This window comes from Danio aesculapii, chromosome 17 (assembly GCF_903798145.1).
Source record: "Danio aesculapii chromosome 17, fDanAes4.1, whole genome shotgun sequence".
NCBI lineage: Eukaryota > Metazoa > Chordata > Actinopteri > Cypriniformes > Danionidae > Danio > Danio aesculapii.
Genome location: NC_079451.1, coordinates 46538512 through 46562957, shown reverse-complemented (window position 1 = coordinate 46562957; position 24446 = coordinate 46538512). Strand labels below are relative to the sequence as shown.

The 24446-nt window shown below is 39.4% G+C and overlaps 1 protein-coding gene across 2 annotated transcripts in view; it reads left to right on the top strand.

Moving 5' to 3' along the window:
• Window positions 1–2078: 2078 nt before the first annotated feature.
• adgrf3a (adhesion G protein-coupled receptor F3a) overlaps window positions 2079–24446 on the top strand; it is a 29695-nt gene continuing 7327 nt past the window's right edge. The window contains exons 1-13 of one of the 2 annotated variants that reach the window (XM_056477436.1): window positions 2079–2163; window positions 16108–16178; window positions 16267–16279; window positions 16390–16524; window positions 20077–20208; window positions 20293–20405; window positions 20563–20621; window positions 20725–20834; window positions 21175–21396; window positions 22446–22664; window positions 22783–22938; window positions 23950–24134; window positions 24222–24404. In XM_056477436.1, the coding sequence (XP_056333411.1) occupies window positions 2136–2163; window positions 16108–16178; window positions 16267–16279; window positions 16390–16524; window positions 20077–20208; window positions 20293–20405; window positions 20563–20621; window positions 20725–20834; window positions 21175–21396; window positions 22446–22664; window positions 22783–22938; window positions 23950–24134; window positions 24222–24404 (1626 nt within the window). In that variant the 5' untranslated portion in view covers window positions 2079–2135. The remainder of the gene's footprint in view (window positions 2164–16107; window positions 16179–16266; window positions 16280–16389; window positions 16525–20076; window positions 20209–20292; window positions 20406–20562; window positions 20622–20724; window positions 20835–21174; window positions 21397–22445; window positions 22665–22782; window positions 22939–23949; window positions 24135–24221; window positions 24405–24446) is intronic. The other variant, XM_056477437.1, reaches the window with a different exon arrangement.

Below are 24446 nucleotides of genomic sequence, written 5' to 3'. Positions count from 1 at the left end.
ATAAAGGAGGAGGCATTAAAGATGAATCTAAAGAATCTTGATGAACTCTGGGAGTCCTGCAAGGACGCTTTCTTTGCCATTCCAGATGACTTTATTAATAAGTGATTTAAGTCATTGCAGAGATGTATGGATGATCATATTTTATTTTGGTAAAATAAGCGTAATCTAGAGGCCTTTGCCTTTCATATAAGCCACTTCTGATACCAAATGATCAACTGCAAGTCAAGTTACTATTTGCTGTTCCTAAAACTTGGATAGGTGATAAGACTCAGTGTATAACAATAGTGTGTTATACAGTTTAAGTCTGAATTATTAGCCCCCATGTATATTTTTTCCTCAATTACTGCAATGCATAGAACCCATTTCGAAATATAATATTTTTTAATAACTCATTTCTAATACCTGATTTCTTTTATCTTTGCCATGATGACAGTAAATAATATTTTACTAGATATTTTTCAAGATACTAGTAATCAGTTTAAAGTGCAATTTAAAGACTTAAATAAGTTAATTATGTTGACTAGGCTAATAAAATTTACCTTAAAATTCTAGCTGAAATTAAAACAATAAGACTTTCTCCAGAAGAAAAAATATTATAGGAAATACTGTGAAAAATTCCTTGCTCTGTTAAACATCATTTGGGAAATATTTGAAAAAAAAAATTGACAGAAGGGCTAATAATTTTGACATGCACAAAAATCATGTAAACTATCATCACAAAAAAATGAGCACAAAATATAGCAGAGAACACAAAGCTGAAAAGTATGTGCCATGTCATAAAAAATGATGAGAACATGCAAAGTCAAATGCAAATTTAGGTCGGTTATTCAGTGGACTTTTTTGTGAGTGACGATCTGTAATGAGCTTGTTTCTATTCTTGTTTATATGGTATAAATGAAAGCACCTGCTGTTGACAAGGCTCTATTTCCTTGAGGTTTGAGTCCCCAAACAACTGTATTTTACTGATATTCAAATTAGCAAGGATGTAGCTATTCTGGAACATTCTGTGCTATTTTTCAGAGTGATAACGCATTTTTGACTTTGCATACAATGTTACTTTCAACAAAATATATATTTTTTCAAATAATCAAAAGGATTTGCTTACAAGCTGTAATAAATTCCACACTATACGTAAAACATGAGTTGGTAATGCTTCTAATGATCCAGAATCATGAAAACAACTGATTATTTCCTCAACTGTGCATTGTTTTATATACCAAGAACCAAACCGAGCCAAGAAAACCTAAGGAGGTTTGACTAGTCACACCAGATAAAGTTTATAGCATGAGGAAAACATGCTGCTTGTAAGCAAAATACATGCAAATGAAGACGGTTGTACTGGAGAAATAAGATAAGCAGGGTCATCTGAGGGTTTTGCACAGCGCCTTCGCTAAATACAAATTTACATTCTAACAAATCAGATGACGTGAATGACCAGAACGCCTGCGATGGTGCTCCCTGATAACCGATAATACAAAGTATGAAATAATACGAGGTGTGTTTACCTATGAAAAAGAAGCTGCTGGTGGTTTTGTGTGGTTGCATATGGTCTTGAATAGAAAAAGTCTAATATTGGTGATGTTTTGGCATCTTGAGATTGCTCAGTGTACATCTGTGGGATTTATTAAGGGTGAAAATGGTGAATATTTACACAAATGATGTTTCGTTTTTCCTATTTGTGTGCGAGACTGTCATTATTTGTGATATTTACAAGCATTTTCTGTGAGAATAGTTTCAAAGTAAATCCTAGGTTTATTTTAAACTACTATTATTCTGCCACACTGATAATACAGAGTAAGTTTAGCTCATTTTTTATTCTTTTAAAACATGGTGACATTTTAAAGACTTTAAAGACATTTTAAAACACTTTTAACATGTTAGCTTCAAAAGAGACATGTTTTAGTTATTATTTACTGTACAGAAAGCTATGTTATGAACCACAAGAAGCCATTTTGTTAGACTCATAATAAAACAGATCTCTACTGATACATTTGAGTCATGTGATTCAATAATGCAAATCAGAGGAGTTATTGGAAATATCATTTCATCCTGTCACGCGGTCAGAACGGCCACTTGAAGCTTTTTTTGAAAGTGATAACTGCATTACAATTGTTCCTCAAATTCATGGGTCAATAATGCTGACAGGACTTACATGGCAAAGAGGTACGTTCAACTTTTAATTGATTTGAGCTATTGTATAAACTGGTGATAACATGGGTTATTGTGCAATACTGCTCAGTTGAGAAGTCTCTTATGCTCTCCTTTTTTATCTTGGATGTCACATGATACTTCAGAAATCATTCTCATATTCTGATTTGGAGCTCAAATGCGTTTGGTGTTCAGTTATTTCAAAAATGGTTATTAATATAAAATCATTTTGGGGCTTTTCAATAGAAAGTTCATTTTAAGAAATGCTTGATTGTGGTAACCCAACATTGGGTCAAATATTACCGAATTGGCTTTACAGTGTAACAGTGTCACTTTATATTAAGTTGCCTTAACTAGTTTGTTACAATGTACTTATTTTGTATATACAATATTTTTAATTTGCTTAATTAATACCTGCATGTAATTGCATTTATAATTACACTGTTGAACCATCCCTTTCACCTTAACCCTTCCCTAAACCTACCCATACCCCCAAAGCTGTCCCTACCTACCTCCCACTTCAAAAGCAACAGAAGTTTTCTGCAATTTATTATTAACACGAGTACATTGTATTATATTATATTTGAATGCACGAATACAATAGTTTAGGCAACTTAATATAAAGTGGGACCTAATTTACATGTAATTACATTATATTTAATTAATTAATTTAAACAATTGGTTTGTCCATCTTTTACCTAATGTTGGATTACAACAACCCAGTATTTTTAGTGTTTATTTGAAGTATTTATTTGAGCTCTAAATAATTTTCAGCACTACAAAGGTCTGTAAAGTCATTTCTGATGAACTTCATTGCTGAATTAATATGCTATGTATTTACATTTACTGTATACAGTTCAGCAAAATTGAGTAGAGCCCATTTTGAAAATTTCTTAGTGAATATAGGCTATGCATTTTGGTGCATTTAAACTAAACAGATTTCCTAAACAGATATATTTATTAAAATAATATTTTAGTCACAAAACAGATTTAGAAATTGAAAGATAATACAATTAAATTCAAGCAAAATATTGCAAAAAAAAAAATTGCAACCTACAAAATTTCAACTAAATGTTTTCATTTTTTTTCTCTTGATTTTTTTTGTTATCGTAAATTATTTTGTTAGATTACCTCCAGATTTGGCTTCAGTACTAGTAATCTAAGTCAGAATTAATAGCCCCCCTGAATTATTAGCCCCCCTGTTTATTTTTTTTCCCAATTTCTGTTTAACAAAGAGAAGATTTTTTTCAACACATTTCTAGACATAATAGTTTTAATAACTCATTTCTAATAACTGATTTATTTTATCTTTGCCATGATGACAGTAAATAATATTTGACTAGATATTTTTCAAGACACTTCTATACAGCTTAAAGTGACATTTCAAGGCTTAAGTAGGTTAGTTAGTTTAACTAGGCAGGTTAGGGTAATTAGGCAAGTTATTGTATAACAGTGGTCAGCTAATAATTTTGTCCTTAAAATGGTTTATAAAAAATTAAAAACTACTTTTATTCTAGCCGAAATAAAACAAATAAGACTTTCTCCAGAAAAAAATATATTATCAGACATACTGTGAAAATTGACTTGCTCTGTTAAACATCATTTGGAAAAAAAAATTTAAAAAGAAAAAAATTAAAGTGGGGCTAATAATTCTGACTTCAACTGTATATGCACAAATATAATATTGTAAAGCTTCCTATTAAAAATATGAATTTAAAAGAGAGATTTTTGAGGGGTGTACTCATATATGCGGAGCACTGTACATACATATATATAGCGTTTGATCAAATTACAACTGAAAATGTATGATTTGGAGTCCTATACACTGTAAATAAAACTTAAAATTTTAAGGCAACCAGCTTCAGGACATTTTTGAGTTTACTCAACTTATATCGAGCCAAGTGCAGTACTTGGGTTGAAAGTTGAGTCAACTCAAAAAGGCTCTGCAGTAAGTTTCCCTACAATTTTGAGATGTCAACTTTTTTTTTTTTTTTTTTACAATGTAGGCTCTTCTTGCAGTTTGTTTGAACATTGGTTTGTTGATACACGAGCTCCTGTCAGAGTTTATATTGTCATAAATGTTGTTTCCTGTTAATATTAAAGCTGGCAAAGTAGGTAGTTTGGAACAATGATAGGCTAATTGAGGTGGAAAGTAGCAAATTATATTTACTCACATTACTCAGAATGTTCACAGGATTTTAAAATATGTTAAATCTCAAAAACAAAATTTTAGGTCTTAAAAAGTCTTAAATCTACTGAAATATTGTGCTGTAGCAGATCTTAGATCTTTTCAAAACAGGTCTTAATTTTCCTTTGTTCATGTATAGCTACCCAATCTGGCCAACACCTAGACAATTACCAACAATCCATCTCAGTAAAACTTGTAATTATTTATTTTTTTTTTTTTTATAACTCTATTTACCATAACAATTCTTTTCCTTACAATAACATTTGTTTAAGTTCTCCATGCATTTAACTGAGGACATTGACCCAACCTATATATTTTTATTAGCAAATTATTATTATTATTATTATTATTATTATTATATTTATTAAGTTAGATTCGTTTTTTGAACTGGGCCATTCAAAAACAGTGTTTAGCCCTGTATAAATATAAAATTTCATTTATAATGGTCTTAGAAATTACTTAAAAATTCTTAAATTCAACTTGGTGAAACCTGAGGAAACCCGAGTAGTTCCCCTTCGGATGGGGAACTCCAATGCTATGTGGAAACTTCCACTATGGGGATTTCGTCAGAATCCAATCATCTGAAAGAGTATAAAACGGGCCAATGAAATGCCAATGAGTTGGCAGCGTCAGCGTGCACAGCTGGCGTCAATGACAATCAGTCATGCTATAAAGACGCAGCCAGTGCCATGCTCGACATCCTTTCGCTTTCAGAGCCTTTCACGAAGCTTCTGAGAGAGTCTTTGAGGGTATCTCCAACCTGTGTCTACAGGGAGAGATCGAGAAGCAGCTTCTCCCGGTCCAGAGCGCGTATACGCAGTGGCAGATGGTCGAGCTGGGTATTTCTCCCTTGCCTGGCGTCCTTTGGGTCCGGTCCTCCAAGAGCGGTTTGTATATAGGAAAAAAGCTTTCCTAAAAGAGCAACACGGTCGTGCAGCGCGTCTTTTTCAAGACGTCACTCCGACCGTGCGTTTCTGGATGCGGTGGTTTCCTATCCCCGGATGATGGGCACGAGCACAGCGTTTCATGTCTGGGGGTCCAGCATGTTAATGCGGTGCTCGCGGGCAGTGCATGCCATCACTGATGTCATGTCTGTTGCGCAGTTAAGATCGCGGCTCGCTCTTGCAAAAGAGCCACCCACCCCAGTTGTCCCCCGCACTGCGGTTGGCACTCGGGCAGATCTGAGGGTTTCAGTGAGAGTAAATCCGCCGCCCCCGGGCCGTGGACCTCTCGCTCCTCCACGCGCTCCATCCAAGCTTCAGGTGAAGAGAAGCGCTCCGTCCTTGGATGGTCGCTCTCTCACCTGATGACACCGGGGGTCAGATGTCCATCGCTGCATCGGAGGATGGGCTGTCATTGTCTGATGAGGATGCGAGCCCGCTCGCTCCCTCCCTCCGGGGAGGAGAGCGCGGCGTTAGCATCTAAAAAGCAGACGTGATGGCCGTGCTTTCTCGGGCTGCTTCGGCCGTGGGTCTGGTGATGGTTTATCCCCCAGCCCCGCGGCCGGACCGACTAGATGGGTGTATGTGGAGGATATAAGGAGGCAAGACCTTCAAAGCCTCCCGTCCCCTTCTTCCCGGAAGTGCACAGTAAGCTCACGCTGTCCTGAGGGCACTTTTTTCTGCCCGATCTGCGTGCGCTTCCATCCTCACCATCCTTGGAGGTTGGGCTGTCAAGGTCTGACGAGGATTCGAACCCGCTCGCTCCCTCCGGGACTTTGAGCGCGGCGTCGAATCCAGAAGCAGACTTTGCGGCTGTGCTTCCCCAGGCTGCTTCGGCCGTGGCTCTGGAGATGGTTTATCCCCCAGCTCCGCGGCCGGACCGATTAGAGGGGTGTGATGTGGAGGATGAAGGCGAGACCTTCTAAGCCTCCCCATCCCCTTCTTCCTGGATGGGCACAGTAGGCTCACGCAGTGTGCTGCGTGCGCCTTCCCCCTCACCATGCACGCTATGGCCACCTACCAGCGCTACCAAGCGCAGGCGCTGGCCCGGCTGCGCGAGGATGGTTCTGACCCAGGACTGAGCATGCGCTCCGCACCGCAACCGACTATGCTCTTACAAAAAAAAAAAAAAAAAAAGTCGGCTGTGTGTGCCCTGGGAAGGACGATGATCACATCCGTGATCCAGGAATGCCACCTCAGGCTAAACCTGGTGATGTGCGTGACGTTGACAAAGTTCGCTTTCTTAACTCACCCATATCCCAGGCTGGCCTGTTCGGCGACACTGGCGGTGAATTCGCCCAGGAATTCACGCCGGTGATAGAGCAGTCGGAGGCGATGGGCGAGGTCTCTATCGGCGGGATTGTATGACCGCTCCCCCCCGCCGAGCCATCCACATCCACTGCTTTTTCGCCGAGGACGCCCGCCCGCAGCTTTGCTTCGCCGCCCCCGCCTGCGCCTCCGGCCACGCGGCTGCGCCGAGCATCGCGCCGGCAACCAGCGTCCCCCGCCCAGGGCGCCGCTAAGTTCGGTAAAACGGACCGCGAAGCGTCCCTGAGGCGGGCCATCTGGGGAGGAGGGAATTTGCTCTTTCCCCGCTGGAGGGCGGGGCACGTTATTTAAAGGCGTAAAAAAAAAAAAAAAAAAAAAAAACGCCATCAAAATCCTCAGTGAAAGAGCACTTTTCCCCTCCTCCGGATGTGACAGCCCGAACACTGCCAGTCTGGGACGCTATGCCTTCCAGCTCGCAGGATCGGTGCATTTCGCCAATGGCTCATGGAGCACGAGAGAACGGTCTCCTTTCTCTCCACTCCCAGCCCCTCTCCTGGAGTTTGAGTGCGAGACGAGAACATCTCCTCTCCTGCTCTCCTGTGGGACCCCAGCGCTCCCCGGATGAGCCCACTCACTCCACGCTGCCCCGCCGCTGGCACGTCAGCGATCGTGCGGGTGGGACCATTTGCGGGGGCTCTGCCTGCCTGGTTAGCGCGGGCCAGCCCATCGCAATGGCTCATCCATACGACCAGACTCGGCTATGCGATTCAGTTCGCTAAACGGCCTCCCAGGTTCACGGGCGACCAGGGTCAGTCCTGCGTCCGCCCCTGTCTTGCGAGAGGAGATTGCTGTCCTCCTGGCGAAGGATGCAATCGAGCCGGCCCTCCAGCCGAGATGGAGCGCGAGTTTTACAGCCCGCACTTCATCGTGCCCCAAAAAAAAAAAAAAAAAAAAAAAAAAAGCGGTGGGCTATGGCTAATCCTATATCTGCACATTTTGAACCGCTGCCTTCACAGGCTGCGCTTCGGAATGCTTACGCAGATGCGCATCACGCGATGCGTTCGTCCTCAGGATTGGTTTGCAGCAATAGATCTGAAGGACTCGTATTTTCATATCTCCACACTTCCACGCCACCGGCAGTTTCTGCGGTTTGCGTTTGAAGGTCGAGCGTGGCAATACACGGTCCTCCCCTTCGGGCTCTCTCTGTCTCCGCGAGTTTTCACCAAGCTCGCGGGGGGTGCCCTCGCGCCCCTTCGGCTCGCCGGCATCCGCACGCTCAATTATTTCGATGACTGGCTGATTTTTAGCCCACTCTCGGGAGCAATTGATTATGCACAGAGACAAGGTGCTCCGGCACCTCCGCCCGTTGGGGTTTCAGGTCAACCGAGAAAAGAGCAAGCTCGCCCCCGTGCAGAGCATCTCCTTTCTCGGGTTGGAGCTGGACTCGATCACTATGGAGGCGCGCCTCTCACGAGAGCGCGCCGAGGTAATGCTGAACTGTCTGAGAGAGTTCGACAGGAAAAAAAGTGGTCCCCCTGAAATTATTTCAGAGGCTCCTGGGGCATATGGCATCCGTAGCCGCGGCCACGCCGCTCGGATTGCTCCATATGAGACCACTACAGCATTGGCTTCACGATCGGGTCCCCAGACGCGCATGGCACGCGGGCCCACACCGAGTGACTGTCACTGCGCTGTGTCACCGCACCCGTACCCCCTGGAAAGGACCCCTCCTTCCTACGGGCCAGTGTGCCCCTAGGTCAGGCGTCCAGGCAGGCTGTCGTTTCGGCAGATGCCTCCAGTATGGGGTGGGGGGGCCGTGTGTAGCGGGCATGCTGCTGCGGACCTGTGGAGGGGAACCCAGCTGCATTGGCATATCAACTGCCTAGAGCTGTTGGCAGTGTTTCTCGCTCTGCGCCGCTTTTTACCGGTGCTGAGGGGGCAACACGTGCTGGTCAGGACGGACAGCATGGCCGCGGTAGCGTATTCCATCCGGATGGGGGGTATACGCTCCCGCTGCATGTCTCAGCTCGCTCGCCGTCTGCTCCTCTGGAGTCATACGCGGCTGAAGTCGCTGCTTGCTATTCACACCCCGGATGGGCTCAACCGTGCGGCCAACAGGCTCTCACGGCAGCTCCTTCCCCGGGAGAATGGCGACTCCACCCCGAGTCATGCGTAAGTATGCACTCCCCCCAGTGAGCCTACTCGCGCAGTTTCTGTGCAAGGTCAGGGAGGACGAGGGGCAGGTCTTGCTAGTTGCGCCCCTGGCCCAACCGGACCTGGATATCAGAACTCTCCCTCCTCGCGACGCCCCCCCTGGCGAGTCCCTTTGAGAGAGGACCTACTCTCTCAGGGACAGGGCACCATCTGGCACCCTCGCTTAGTTCTGTGGAACCTCCACGTGGGGTCCATAAGACGCGACGAGGAAGACTTAGGTAACCTACCGGTGGCGGTGGTTAATACCATCACTCAGGCTAGTGCACCCTCTACGAGGCATGCCTACGCCCTGGAGTGGAGTCTATTCACTGAGTGGTGCGCTTCTCGCCGAGAAGACCCCCGATCTTGCCAGATCAGTGTTGTGCTTTCTTTCCTTCAGGACAGGTGGAGCGAAGGCTGTCGCGCTCCACACTGAGGGTTTACGTGGCCACCATCTCCGCTCATCATGATGCGTGGATGGCGGCACCGTGGGGAGGCATAACCTCATCATCCAGTTCCTCAGAGGTGCGAGGCGGATGTTTTCCCCCGCCCCCCTCTCATACCCTCTTGAGATCTCGCGGTAGTGCTACGAGCCTACGTGGGGATCCCTTCGAACCACTCGACTCAGTATCCTTGAGATTTCTGTCCTTGAAGACAGCTCTGCTGGTCGTGTTGGCATCGGTTAAGAGGGTTAGGTACCTGGAGGCATTTTCGGTCAGTGACTCGTGCCTAGAATTCGGGCCGGCCTACTCTCACGTTGTCCTGAGACCCCGGCCCGGCTATGTGCCCAAGGTTCCTACCACGCCGTTTAACAATCAGGTAGTGAGCCTGCAAGCGCTGCCCGCGGAGGAGGCAGACCCAGCCCTTTCATTGTTGTGTCCTGTTCGCGCTTTGCGAATATATGTGGACCACACTCAGAGCCTTAGATCCTCTGACCAGCTCTTTGTCCATTACAGTGGTCGGCAGATGGGAAGTGCCGTATCTAAACAGAGGTTGGCCCACTGGGTAGTGGATGCCATCTCCCTCGCCTTTGGGCCAGGGTGAGCCGTGTCCCCCGGGGGTGAGAGCGCACTCCATTACGGAGCATCGCATCCTCCTGGGCGTTAGCACGCGGCGCCTCTCTGACAGACATTTGTAGAGCTACGGGTTGGGTGACACCCAATACATTTGCAAGGTTACAATCTGCGAGTGGAGCCGGTTTCCTCAAGGGTATTAGGCAACCCTTGGTGATTGAGGAAACGATTCGGTTGAGGTGTCGAAACACGCTTGCTGCGCCACTCTCCCTAACCCGGAGATACGTGCGCTTTTTCAGCTTTGTCAGTTTAGTTCCCCATTTCTTTGGCGAACCCTGCAGAGTTCCTCCGAGGCCCCCAGCACCTGACTCAGCGGAGGAGTCAGGTGTTGGCCCGTTACGTTGTCGGCATGCCCGCTGGTCAGCCCGCGTTCTGGGTATAGGTGCCTGCTATGTGTGATCCCCGCTGGCGATCCCATACGTTCACACAGCCACGGTATAGTCCCCCCTTTTTAGGGCAGGCTCGTGTCTTCCCTCCCCGCTAACCATCCTTATGCTAGGACCCCCCCATCTCTGGGCTGGTCCATAGATTGTCACCAGGTCTCCCCTCTGGGTAGCAGGTGAGCTCCGCAGCGTCCTCCCTATCGGGACTGAACGCTTTCCCAACGTACTGTCGTATCAAAACCTTTTTACAGGGTTATTGCGACTCCCCGAAAAATATAACCGTTTCTGAACAGGTAAGTGAGGGCCAGGGGACACGTTGGAAGACTGTGTCTCGGGGCGTTGTAGGTGCGCTTGCTCTACTGCGTGGCACACCCTTCGCCAGGGGCGCAGTAAGGTTCTTTCGTTGTGGCGTTTTCCATAGATTTCCCCATAGTGGAAGTTTCCACATAGCATTGGAGTTCCCCATCCGAAGGGGAACGCTACGGTTACTAAAGTAACCCTTCGTTCCCCGAGGGGGGAACGGAAATGCTATGTTCCTTCGCCACAACGATTGTCCCTTAGCTGTTGAGCGTGAAAGTCTCTTCAGCTAGAAAAGGATGTCGAGCATGGCACTGGCTGCGTCTTTATAGCATGACTGATTGTCATTGACGCCAGCTGTGCACGCTGACGCTGCCAACTCATTGGCATTTCATTGGCCCGTTTTTTATACTCTTTCAGATGATTGGATTCTGACGAAATCCCCATAGTGGAAGTTTCCACATAGCATTTCCGTTCCCCCCCTCGGGGAACGAAGGGTTACTTTAGTAACCGTAGCGTTTTTTGTATACTTGAACCATTTTAAGTATTTTTTTAAATTGTCAGTTTAATTAATTTAGTACATTTTACATTAAATCATACCCATTACTGAATCACATAAAATAAAAACTACAATAAAATTATTTATAATAATAAATAATAATTATTATTATTTTAAATAATTTATTATTTATTTTAATTCATTTTTATTTTAATTATTATAACTAAAATAAAATAAATGATTTACATTGAATAAATAGTTTACTTGTGTAGTGTTTATCAGTCAATCAGGGGTACGATTCCCAAACAACGACGTAACTCGCGGCTGAACTAGTACGATGCATCGTTTGGGAAAAGAACGATGTAGTGACAAGTGTTTCCTGAAACCCATAGTTCTCTGACGCAGAACCATCGTTTGAACCACGGTAGTTATAATGTAAAACCCCTACAATAATGCTCTAAATGGGGTGGTGACAACTTCTTTGAGAAGAACCCCATAATTTCTTTGTGCAAATTATATTGTTTTACACGCACACGCATTAAAAAAAAAATCCAATATTAGTTTTGGTAAAAACATGAACTCGCTTTCCATATTAATTGAAATATATGTAAATGGCACATGTAGGGCCTGTGTTTCCTTTAAAAATATTATTGAGAATATTCCAGTCTATTCTAAATGAACATAAAATCACTTTCAAAAGCTGACACGTATTCTAATACCATATAGAAATCATATAAATAAATACATAAATAATGAGGCTATTTATTAAGAAAATGTAATATTTATTAGGAAATGAAAAAATCCTACTTTATTAATAATAATAATGATGATTATTATTATTATTATTATTAAGTAGGATATTGTCTATTTATTTTACATTTTTTGAAAACTACTTTTACAATTTGACACATGCAAACCACTGCAGATATTTTCTAACCAACAGGCCCATGTCATATACAGTACAGATACTTAATAAATAACCTACTATAAATTAAAAGCATTAACGTATGCTACTCTATGTTTTTTGTTTTCTCAAGCTTTGGAGGTGTAACATAAATTCCGCTTTTAAATAATAGGTAACCTATAGCTTTCGCCATGAGGCTGTGTTCAAAATGACATCAATGTTTTCAAAGTGCACTGCGAAGGGAGCGCGATTGTAAACATGAAGATCGCTAAAACTGAACTGTAAAAACACTTTGAAAGCAAATTACACCTAAGAGACATGACTTTAATGCTTTTTAAAAAAATAATAATTCCAAGTTTAAATATTAGAATGTTCTAAACAAATAGGGTATAGGGGTATAACTGGGAATAGAACACAGCCAGAATCTATGTTTCTAAGTACAGCTCCAGTGGTGTAGTTGCAAGCATGCACATTTGCGACAACAGTTTGCGAATGTTCGTTGGAATGATGGATTTGGGAACCGTCAAATCAACAAACTATCTTTGTAAGGACAGAACCTGCGATCTTAGTTGGCTAATGATGGTTTTCGGAAACACATCCCAGTTTGGCCTTAAGGTTGAGCATGTAAAAAAATCTGTAATTTTCGTAATAAAATTTCTGTAATTTAATATCCGTCATTTTAAGGTAAATTTCTGTAATTGAATGCCCTTTATTTTACGTTTTTTTCCTGCAACCCAGCTGCCGGAAATAAACCGTAAAATTACAAAAAAAAATTTACAGAGTGACTAATATACTGTATTTATTTTCTTAAAGAGCTGGTAGAACTGCATTAGGACAAACTAGCACAGTTATAACTGACTTTATGGATGCTTTTGATACTATTAACCATCCAAAGTTGTTCAGTAAATTAATGCAAAGAAGTACTTAAAAGCATGTTAAGAATCTTGAAATATTAATCAACGTATGCACATAAATAGGAGCACCATTATGTCAGATTTATTTATTTAGAATACAAAATGGAGTGCGACAAGAAGGCCTGCTTTTTAATGTCTATATGGAAAGATGGATGATTGCAAATACAACAGTCAATCGCAGTTGTTGGTTTTATCTCAGAGTAGTGCCATTATTTGACAGATAAGTATGGATTTTGAGATTAGATTTGATGTGCAATATAATACAAAAACGTTTTGGCATGATTTGTACAATCAAGGGAGATGGAGATCTTAATTTCACATGTATATTAAATAAATGTGTACTAAAACAATTTATCAGGGGCATATATGTTAACAAAAAAAGAGTGATGATGATTTTTGTATAGTCAGTATTGTGCATGTTATACTGTAAATTTTGTGTCAAAATTTGTTTGTGTTCTTATCAGGTAGATCTTTTTAGAGGGTATTTTCCATGTTTGTACAGCATACTGCTTCCTTGTGGGTTAAATTTTAAAAAGAGAGCCTATTAAAGCTTTAGGTTGCTTAAAATGACTGTATGAGGATCTAATGTTATCAAATTCTAGGTTTCAATGGTATTCAATGGTACTATTTTTTAAAATGTGTGTGTGTGTGTAGCTTGTATTCCTTAAATTGTGGAGACAACATGTCCCCACGTGTATAGCAATACCAGTCAATTTTGACCGTGTGGGGACATTTTATTTTGGTCCCCACAAGGAAAATGGTTCATAAATCTCACATATTTTGATATGAAATAAAATGCTAATTGTTTCCTGTGAAAGTTAGGGGGTTAGGGGTGGGATTGGAGGATACAATATACAGTAGAAACATCATGTTTATGGGAAGTCCCCATAAAGATAGCAGTGCAAGTGTGTGTGTGGCAGTTTTTACAGAAAATATAGAGCTTTTTGATCATTAAATCAGCATGATTTCTGAAGGATCACATGACACTGAGAACTGGAGTAATGATACTGGGAATTCAGCTTTGCATCAGCTATTTATTACAAATAAATTACATTTTAATTCATAATTTAATACAGAATTTAACTTAATTTTTTATACATAATTTAAATGAAACTAATATTTTAGAAAATTGCTCGTTTTACTGTGTTTTATGTTTAAAAGACTTTATAAAAAAAACAACACACCTCTAAATAAATAAATGAATAAATTAATGAATAAATAATCCAATATTTCGATCGGGAATTTAAATAAATGCATTTTGCTTTGGTCATTTAATTTTAAAGTGTTTTGATAACTTGTATTCGTCCACTGGCTTATTCTACCATCATTTACCACAGAATTATAGAAGAGAAATGTGACAACATGCCTCATCCTCGGGACACACTGTAACATCTGAGAGGCTAATCCAGGCATGGGCAAACTCGATCCTCGAGGGCCGGTGTCCCTGCAGAGTTTTGCTCCAACACTAATCAAACACACCTGAACACCCTAATTAGTGTCTTCAAGATCACTAGAAAGCTTCAAGCAGGTGTGTTTGATTAGGGTTGATGCAAAACTATGCAGGGACACCGGCCCTCTAGGATAGAGTTTGCCCATCCCTGGGCTAATCTAATAAATAAAATAAAATAAAATAAAACATGTTAATAAAATAATTAACCTTTTAAATAAAATCATGGTGTTTTTTTTTTTTTTAATTAAAATAATTTTAGAGTGTGATAATGACATTGTAATGATGGTGTCACGTTTGTGACAACCCTGATATAGAATTGAATTGATTAGCTATACAATTAAAAACTTGGACATCTTGGACAAAAAGATGAAGAAACCAATTCAAACATTTAGAAAAATACATATTGCTAATGTCAATATGACAATATAATTATTATGCCATTTCCTATCTGCACAACTGTAATTTAAAACCAGTTCATGTCTTTTTCTAGCTATGAAGCATTAAAGGATTGTATAAAGTGCTAAATAACAGGCCGGTGATTAAAATAATAGCAGATATTCGTCTTAGTTTAAATAAGATGAGATGAAAAAAAAGTTACTTTAGTCATGCATATTTTTCTTTTATTTTTTGATATATTTTCAGTTCACTTCAACACTGTAAAAAAAATCTGTAAATTAGTAGTTTCATCACTTTTTAAACGTACTGTATTTTACCACACTGCCAAAAGTTAAACTAAAACTATTCGTAAATTAGCAGTTTTGCATATTTTGTGATTCGTGTTTTTATTTTCTTCCATAATGCAATTCAAAAACTGAAATAAACAGGGAGCTTGATGTTACTTCCAACAACTTTTCTGGGTTGGTGTTGTATATTACGTTACAAAAACCTTGTAATTAACTGCCAGTATTATTTTCTGTTATTTTACAGACTTATTTCTCTCTATATTTTAGATGTGCTGAAATGTCAATAAAAATCAATTTGATTAAACTGTAAAGTCAACAAAGCAGAGATTAATATCCCAAATTACAATTCTCAACTGCAAATAAACGGAAAACACTTGTGAATCCCAAAATACAGAAACGGTTAATTAACAGATCTTTTTTACAGTGCACAATAAAAACAAATCCACAATTTACTCACTCCATTCTAATTCAAGATGTTTAAGATTCTTACTTTCTTAAGTGAAAAAAAATGCAGGTTTTTGAGGAAAACATGAAGGATTTTTCTCCATGTAGTGCAGGGGTGTCCAAACTCGGTCCTCGAGGGCTGGTGTCCTGGAGAGTTTAGCTCCAACCCTAATTAAACACACCTGAACCAGCTAATTAAGCCCTTACTAGGTATGCTAGAAACTTCCTGGCAGGTGTGTTGAAGCAAAGTTGGAACTAAACTATGCAGGACACCGGCCCTCCAGGACCGAGTTTGGACGCCCCTGATATAGTGGATGTCATTAGCGCTTAGTGCAGGGGTGGGCAAACTCGGTCCTGGAGGGCCGGTGTCCTGCACAGTTTAGCTCCAACTCTTTTCAAACACACCTGCTTATAGATAATTAGTGATCTTGGAGATTCTGATTAGCATGTTCAGGTGTGTTTCATTAGAGTTGAAGCAAAACTATGCAGGACACCGGCCCTCCAGGACCGAGTTTGCCCACCCCTGGCTTAGTGGTTTGACTTCCTCTGGGAAAATAGAAGAAATAAATAAATAAACATCTTCTGTAACAAAGTGGTGAGTCAACTATCAGGACATTTCCACTGTGGAAGTGAATTTAAATAAATATCGATGATAAATAAATCAATATATTACTGATGAACGAAGGTGTATGGATAAATAACTACACTTTGTTCTATTCAGCAGAAACTGATGGGATGAAAATGAAATTGTATAAAGGCGTCATTCTCCTTTTTCTGGGATTGTTTATTAAGGTGGGTTGATGTCTCATTGTTTTAAAATGTATTCAGTCATAATCATTCCCTTTTTCGTCATTAACGCCGAATCACTTCTGTTTAATAGGTTTCTGTGGCAGGTAATTTATAGATTTCTTTCTAATAATATAGGGAAAATTCTATTTAATAACATGTATTTTTCAAATAGCTGTTTGCATTTTGCGAATACTGTCACGCTTCTGTATTCCAGGCAATTCCACACAGGTGTTCTATATAGAGCTTGAATTCGAGTCATTGGTGGACGTGAACGTCACTAAGTTTCTGGGCCAGCTGAAGGAAATTGACTTAGCAAATGCAACTGTAACGCAATTCAACTCTACAACAAGTAAACAAACATTCATTCATTCATTTTTAGGGATGTAACGATTCACCGTGATTCGGTTGAAAATCGATTAAAATATGTGACGATTCAAACCGGTACAAATGTTGAATGAATTGCGGTACATGTTTTGAACAGAGGGGGTGCTGTTTACAAGAGCAAGCTCGCTTTACTTGCACATCAGCGGCGAGCAAGGGGTGGAGCGGCAGACTAAAATGACAGCGGTGTAGAGTGCCAGACAAACACAAACTGTGTGCAAATACTGTAAAAAGACGTTTACTTACACTAACAGAACAACGAATATAATGCAGCACAGTAAAAAACTACTGTCTCAGGTGTCTATACGCAAAAAAAACTATTAATAGGCCAAACCACACAGACCGGAGTATTGGCAGCTCCGCTTGCTCTGACGATCACAAGGTGCATCAGTGTTTTCATAGCGAAAGTGTGAGAATGCAATAATCTGCTTATTATATTATATTATAATCAGTATTTGATGCCAGTGGACAGTCCCCTGGAGCAGAGGGCCTACTGACCACCTCTGTACACACTGCTCTCTGGTTTAGGAAAGGCTTTCCTCTCCACACCAGCCACTTCAGTCTCCAGTCAAAGAGTTTTTTCATCAGCAGGCGACATTGTAAATGTGCAAAGACTAAGATTTATTTTTAAAAATGTAAAATCCCAGCACAGTCACAGTTTTAGTTTGTTTGTATTAAAAAGACTTTAAAGAGATAAATCTGTATTGTTAATTTTTTATTTGGAATTGGTTTGAAAGTTGTAATTTAGCGACACAAAGTTTTAGTTTGTTGATATTAAAGAGTCTTCCTTTAGTTTGTATTATTCACTTTTTTTGAATTTTGTTTTAGAATTCAAATTTAGTAATTGCAGAAAATATTTAATTTTGTAAGAAAAAAAAATCTGCAGCATTTAAGAAAAAAAAAGAAAGGCTCGTGTTCACCTAAAATTTGTTTAAAATAATTTTGTTAAAAAATTGTGACTAAATCGTGAATCATGAGATTAGTACCGTGAATTGTATCGAATCATGAGTCAGGTGAATCGTTACATCTCTATTCATTTTGCTTTAGCTTAGTCCCTTATTTATCAGGGGTTACTGCAGCGGAATTTTATCGCCAACTATTCCAGCATATGTTTTACGCAGCGGATGCCCTTCCAGCCACAACCTAGCACTGGAAACCGCATACACTACCGCATTCACACACACACTACGACCAATTTAGTACATCCAATTCACCTATAGCGATTGTGACTGAACTGTGGGGGAAACCGGAGGAAACCCACGCCAACACGGGGAGAACATGCAAACTCCACACAGAAATGCCAACTGGCCCAGCTGGGACTTCAACCAGCGACCTTCTTGCAGTAGGGCAACAGTCCTAATCACTGAGCCACCATGCTGCCTGCAAACAAACATATAATACTTCAAAATACATGCCAACATTATTCAAGCTGTAAGAAACTCAGTTCAAATTATTTTACACACATTTCACCAACTTTGAATTATAAGGTTCTTTCTGCATTTAGAGCATTTTTGGGACATTGAGCTATAAAGTTTTTTGCATGCCATATAGCAGAAATGATGAAGAAAACGTACACAAAAATGATCTTAAATGTATTGTAACTGTACAATCAGTGTTGGGTAAGTTACTTCTAAAAAGTAATTAATTACTAATTACATCATTCAAATTGTATTTAAATACCTTTTTTAATTACTATGTCTTTGTATTTGCAAATAGGGCTAAAAACTATAGACAATAGAAATAAAACTCCTAATTTTTTTAATTTGAGCGATTTCATTAATTTATTTTCCTTCGGCTTAGTCCCTTATTTTTCAGGGGTCGCCACAGCGGAATGAGCCGCCAACTATTCCAGCATGTGTTTTACTCAGCAGATGCCCTTTCAGCTGCAACCCAGTACTGGGAAACACCCATACACTCTCACATTCTCACACACACACAAACAAACAAACTCATACACTACGGCAAATTTAGTTAATTCAGTTTAACTATAGCGCATGTCTTTGGACTGTGGGGGAAACCGGAGCACCCGGAGGAAACCCATGCCAACACAGGGAGAACATGCAAACTCCACACAGAAATGCCAACTTACCTAGCCGGGACTGACCAACCAGTGACCATCTTGCTGTGAGGCGACAGTGCTAACAACTGAGCCACTATGACGCCCAAATTTGATCGAATTTTATTTAAAAACATAACACTTAAAGAATAATAAACATTCTTTCCAAACACAAAACCTTTCAAAGCACAATTTTTTCTATTTCATACATACTGTACACTAAAAATCTTTATTTTTTTGCTGCTTGTTCAAAGCACTTTATTCAAAGCACAAATTATTTAGCTAACTTAGTAGATTTGTGTTGAGACAACATAAATGAATTGTGCGGAACCCTGCATTTTTTACAGTGTACACTGTAAAATAATACTGGGTTCCACACAATTCCTTCATTCTGTCTCAACACAAATCTACTAAGTTAGCTAAAAAATTTGTACAAATTTAAGTGGATTGAACATAAAACAAATAACTTGTTCCCACAAAAAACTTAAGAATTGTGTTGTTTCAACCTATTTTAAATTCGTAGTTTGAACAAGTAGCAAAAGTCATTTTTTGAGTGTATATATTATATATGAGGTTATATATTGATTTATTGCTAGTTTTTTAAATGATTAATAAAAAAGATGTGATTTATATATACTGTATGTGTGTAAATTGACATTTAATTACTCATCCAACATATGATGAGCACATGAAAATCTACCTAATGCTTGAACTGAAGTTTAGTTATAAACAAATTTCGAGAGGATCACGTGCTTATGATTGCTAGCGGCTGGATCCGCATTATCCATATCTCAATGCACCAATCAGACGACTCCTAAGCTACTACAAATACCCTGGGTTACGTACCACCGCTATCTTCATTTTGAAGAATCCCCCCATCCACCCCTACTCCTCCTTCTTCCTAGATGGGTGACACGGTGGCCCAGTGCTTAGCACTGTTGCCTCACAGCAAGAATGTCTCTGGTTTTAGGCTTTACCAAACCAGCAGACATTTCTGTGCGGAGTTTGCATTTTCTCCCCGTGCTCACGTGGGTTTCCCCCGGGTTTTCCGTTTTCCTCCCACCGTCCAAAAAACATGCAACATAAGTTAATTGACTAATCCAAACCGGCACTATAGACATGCTCCTAGTAAATGGTTTATCTCTCGAGAGCAATCACTGGCTGTTCATTGGTTATTACATTGGTTATTATTCTCGAGATCTACCTGAGCTCAAACTCCCTTCTCGCCTTGCAACGGGAGGGAGCCCCGGGCTCGAGGATCTTATGAGCTCAGGGTTCTCTCCCGGGACAGCATGCCAAACAAGCTTATAATTAATCATCAGCTAAGTGTGAATTCTTGAAATGGGGGTTAAGGGGAATAGATCTTGTTCAAACATTTATTTTTAATCAGTAGCTGATATAACAAAAATAAACAAATAAATGAAATAAATCAAGAACTACAGACTGAAATGTGTCTGTTTGCAGAATGCAACCTGTCTGAGATAAACAAGCAATGTCAATGCATGCCAGGATACACATGGAGTGATGACGTGGAGTGCACAGATCAGTGCACGCTAAATATTAATCGAACTGCAGTGTGTTTGACTATAAACAAAGGTAGAGTATTGATTAACATGGGCACAATACTTTTTGATGAAAGAAACAACGATCACTGATTTCAATGATTTTTATTTTTTCCAGTAAGCATAGATGGAACTACTACAATTACAAATAGGGATTGTACCATTTTATGTGATCAAAGCCTAATTGAAAGTAGTAAGCACAAAGAGGAACTCCAGAACCTAACTACTATGGTTTGTACTGAGCTTTTCCACCTCTTTTAAATTGCATTTAACAGTTAATTGATTAATGGTACGATGAAAAAAATACCTTTGTTATTTAGTAAATCACAAATAAATAAATGTGTGTTTTATTTTCCTTTATTTTATTTATTTTTATATATTTTTTTAGCTTGCTACAAAGTACAGCCAATTGGATTATTTCGATTCTCTGGTTATCACCGGTTATGGGTAATCATGATAATAGCACTAATTAATGAAGCTTTACTGCACACATACAGTACAAACAGAGACATGGCAGAAAATGTTTTAACCTTTTACATTTGATTTAAAGGAGCGGGAGTTTGATCTTAAACTATACTGTGATCTATCTTGGTCCAGTTTCAATGATCAAACTTCAGAATGTTGTTCAGCAAGTGGAAAATACTAACCTGGTAACAAAAGGTAACATATCCTTATTTATTTGTTTACACACTGCAAAACACTGTTTCAAGTCCCAATATCCAAAAATTCTTCAATAAGCATTTTCTAGACAAGCAAAAATTATTGTATTGTTTTAAGAAATAAAATGCTAAAATTAGAAAATTTAAGCAAATCTAACAATGGCCAATTTCAGATATTTGGACTAGAAACAAGACACACACAAAAAAAATGTAGTAAAAACAGACGTTTTTTTGCAGTGCAGTAACACATACACACACACACACACTCGCGCACACACACGCGCACAGTATTATGTATAAAGGGTTTGTTGCACAATCATGACTTGTTATTTTTTCCAAAGGCTTCATCAATATTGACATAGCTGAACATCAGCCGGTTGATATTAACTCCTCTGCAACTATAACTTGTACACCATCAGGGGATATGGGTCCAACTGTAAATTGGTTTTTAACAAATGGCCAGAATAAAACCACAGAGATTACAAATGGACAAGAAGCCACATTGAAAACGAATGGATCTAAAAGCATCGCTCAACTGAAATACTTTTCTGAAAGCTGGAAAGGTTGGTTTCTGCACACAACATCATTAAGATAGAGGATATTTTTAAAGTACAGTGCTTTCCACTAATATTAGCATCTTTGGTAAATGCTATGCAATATTATACTTCTGCCTAGATTAGTCAGTTCTGAAGTTAAATCTGGAGCTAATCTAACAAAAACCTTATGATAATGGTCCAAAAATCTGAACACCCAAATACAAATTTTAAAAAGAGGAGAGATCAAGAGAAACAAAAATATCTATTTTTTTGTTGAAATTTTGTAATTTGTAGTTTTTTATTTGCAATATTTCATTTGAATTTCAATTGACTATATTTCTATTTCTAAGACATTTCTAACTATTATTTTAAGGAATATAATTGTTTAATAAAACAGTTTATATAACAGTTTTTTCAAATGCACCAAAATGTAATACCTATATTCACTGAGAAATGGATAAAAAATGTATTAACAAAATGGGGTGTACTCATTTATGCTGAGCACTGTATATATATATATATATATATATATATATATATATATATATATATATATGAGGAAATTCAAAAGAAAAACTTATGCATTCATTCATCAGAAACCAAAGGGCCGATCACACAGAATGGATTTTTGTGATGAGAGGTGCCATTTTTGAATGGTTGTCTAATGGCTGCAGGCGCTTTGCGTGCTACTTATTAACCTTGTGCGCCCCGTTTTTTTCTTGTCAACAGAAAAAGGCAGTGCAGTCGCATTCTCAGAATGGAAAAGCGCATTCATAGTGATCGGCCCCTATGCCTGTCAAAAGAACATTAAAATATTCATCAAATTTATTTTATTTATTTTGTAAAAGTAAAAAGTTATTTACTTTGATTATGAGTGGACCTGAAAGTAAATAATAAAATAATAGTAAAAAATAATAATAATAAAAAATGCAGCTCATGGTCCTTGTTCAAAATATTCAATATTATAATAAAATATTTTGTACTGTACTGATTTAAAATGCAGAAAAATTATTTACCTGTAAATTTGTGTCCATCTATCTATCTATCTATCTATCCATCCATCCATCCATCCATAGGAACATTTAAATGCGTGTATGCAATGAATGCCATAAGTCACACAGCAAGTGAACAGCTGGACGTCGCACTTTTGCCAAACATACAGGCCCTGAGCGATCCCCAGTTTCCTGACTGTAGAGGTGTATCAAGCACAAACTTAAAAGTGTATTGTAATATTTCCGCCGACTCTGAAAATTACACTGTTACATGGATTTCCTCTGCTTATAGGACTACTGTTGGTAAGCATATTTTATTACCATTTTTTTCTCAATGCAAACACAACCAGCATAAACAATATGATGGAAAAAAAGATTCCACACTTGATTATAAACAATTGTATATTTTTGCGTTCTTTAGGCCCCACGGATAGAATAGGGAATAGGATATCCTACACAGCATACTTCAACATAAAATGTATTGATGAGACACTGAAGGTTTCATGTACGTTCAAGAACAATAGATCCAGGAACAATTTAACCAGAACACAAAATATGCAGATACCCATAATTCTTGGTAAGTTTTGGTGCTTTTTAACTTCTTGTCTTGTGAAAATTCTGAAGGGCACTTTTTTTTTGAAGGAACCATTTTTTTTTCCACGTAAAGGGTTTTCAAGTACTGAAATGACAAAACAGTGACACAAAAAAGTCGTGCCACATTTTCCGAACCCAAACAAAACAAATTCATAACTTACTAACATTCTTCACATCAGTCAAAACCAGTTATGGGAATATTGGCGCTATAAATAAACGGCGTTACTAACAGTGATCCTCTTTTCAGTAACGAGTGATTAAATGAGTTACTGTTTTCCCCGTTACATCGCCGTTATTATTACTGACAATTAAATGCGTGTACTATAATTGAGAATACTGAAGCACTTTTCATGCGAGCAGCATCTCTCACAGCCATAGGACCTCTCTTTCTTTGGAGTGTGTGTGCGTGTGTGTGTGTGTGTGTGTGTGTGTGCGTGTGTGTGTGTGTGTGTGTGTGTGTGTGTGAGTGTGTGTGTTCAGGGCTGGGGCGGGACACATAACCAACCAGTGATGATGATTGGTGTGTCTGTGAACGTGGTGTAACTGAGAATGTGATGATTGGCTTAGATAGAGCACATTTCCATTGTTGGCCAATCAGAGGGAGAGTAGGGCGGGTGTTTACACAAGCACACGCACACACCAATGACCAGGAGTCAGAAAGGTGGCAAATCTAACAAGCTCAAAGGTAGCGTTTGCAAACTGGAAATATATGCACTACTTTTAAACTTAATTTATCTCTAGCGCAAACATTTATTACTCAGACAGAATTAAACAAAATAATATCTAGATATATAGTTGAGGGCATGCTGCTATTGTCTCTAACATTGTCTCACATAATGATTATATTTTATTATTGGAATTATTTTTGTTGTGTCAATTTTTAATTAAATGGAAAAATGTCATACATGGCAATAAATAAACTGGGTGGGATTTCATTTTTGGGAGAGCTAATGTTGTTTCGAAATAATGTATGGTATTTAATTTGTTGATACAGAAAATTCAATAACCTGCCCTCCGGAAGGAGTTTGGCCCATTGCTAAAAGCAGTTATACAGCCACCCTGACTTGTGACAACTCTGGTGTTGGTCGGAGAATGAGAAACTGCACTGGCGGTGTGTGGTCTAAGGAAATCTCTACTTGTGTAAATGCAAATCTGTTTGAAATCCAAACTGATGTACAGGTATCAAACTTTGGTAATCATGATCACGTTTTTTTTTTTTTATTAAAGAACAGATTTTCTCTAACATTTTTACTTCTATAATAATAGGAATTAAACAAAGGTATTGGCTTTATAAAGGACAATGCAGACCAACTGTTCCAACGCATAAATGACTCAACTACTCTGAAGATGTTTACATTTCCAAATATTGAGACATCTGTAAAAATCTTTGGAGTCATGGACGATGTATCTATACGCCAGCAAAATCAATGGAATGATACTGTCATGTCTGTAAGTGTGATTTCTTTGACACTTTGGGACGTATCATACACC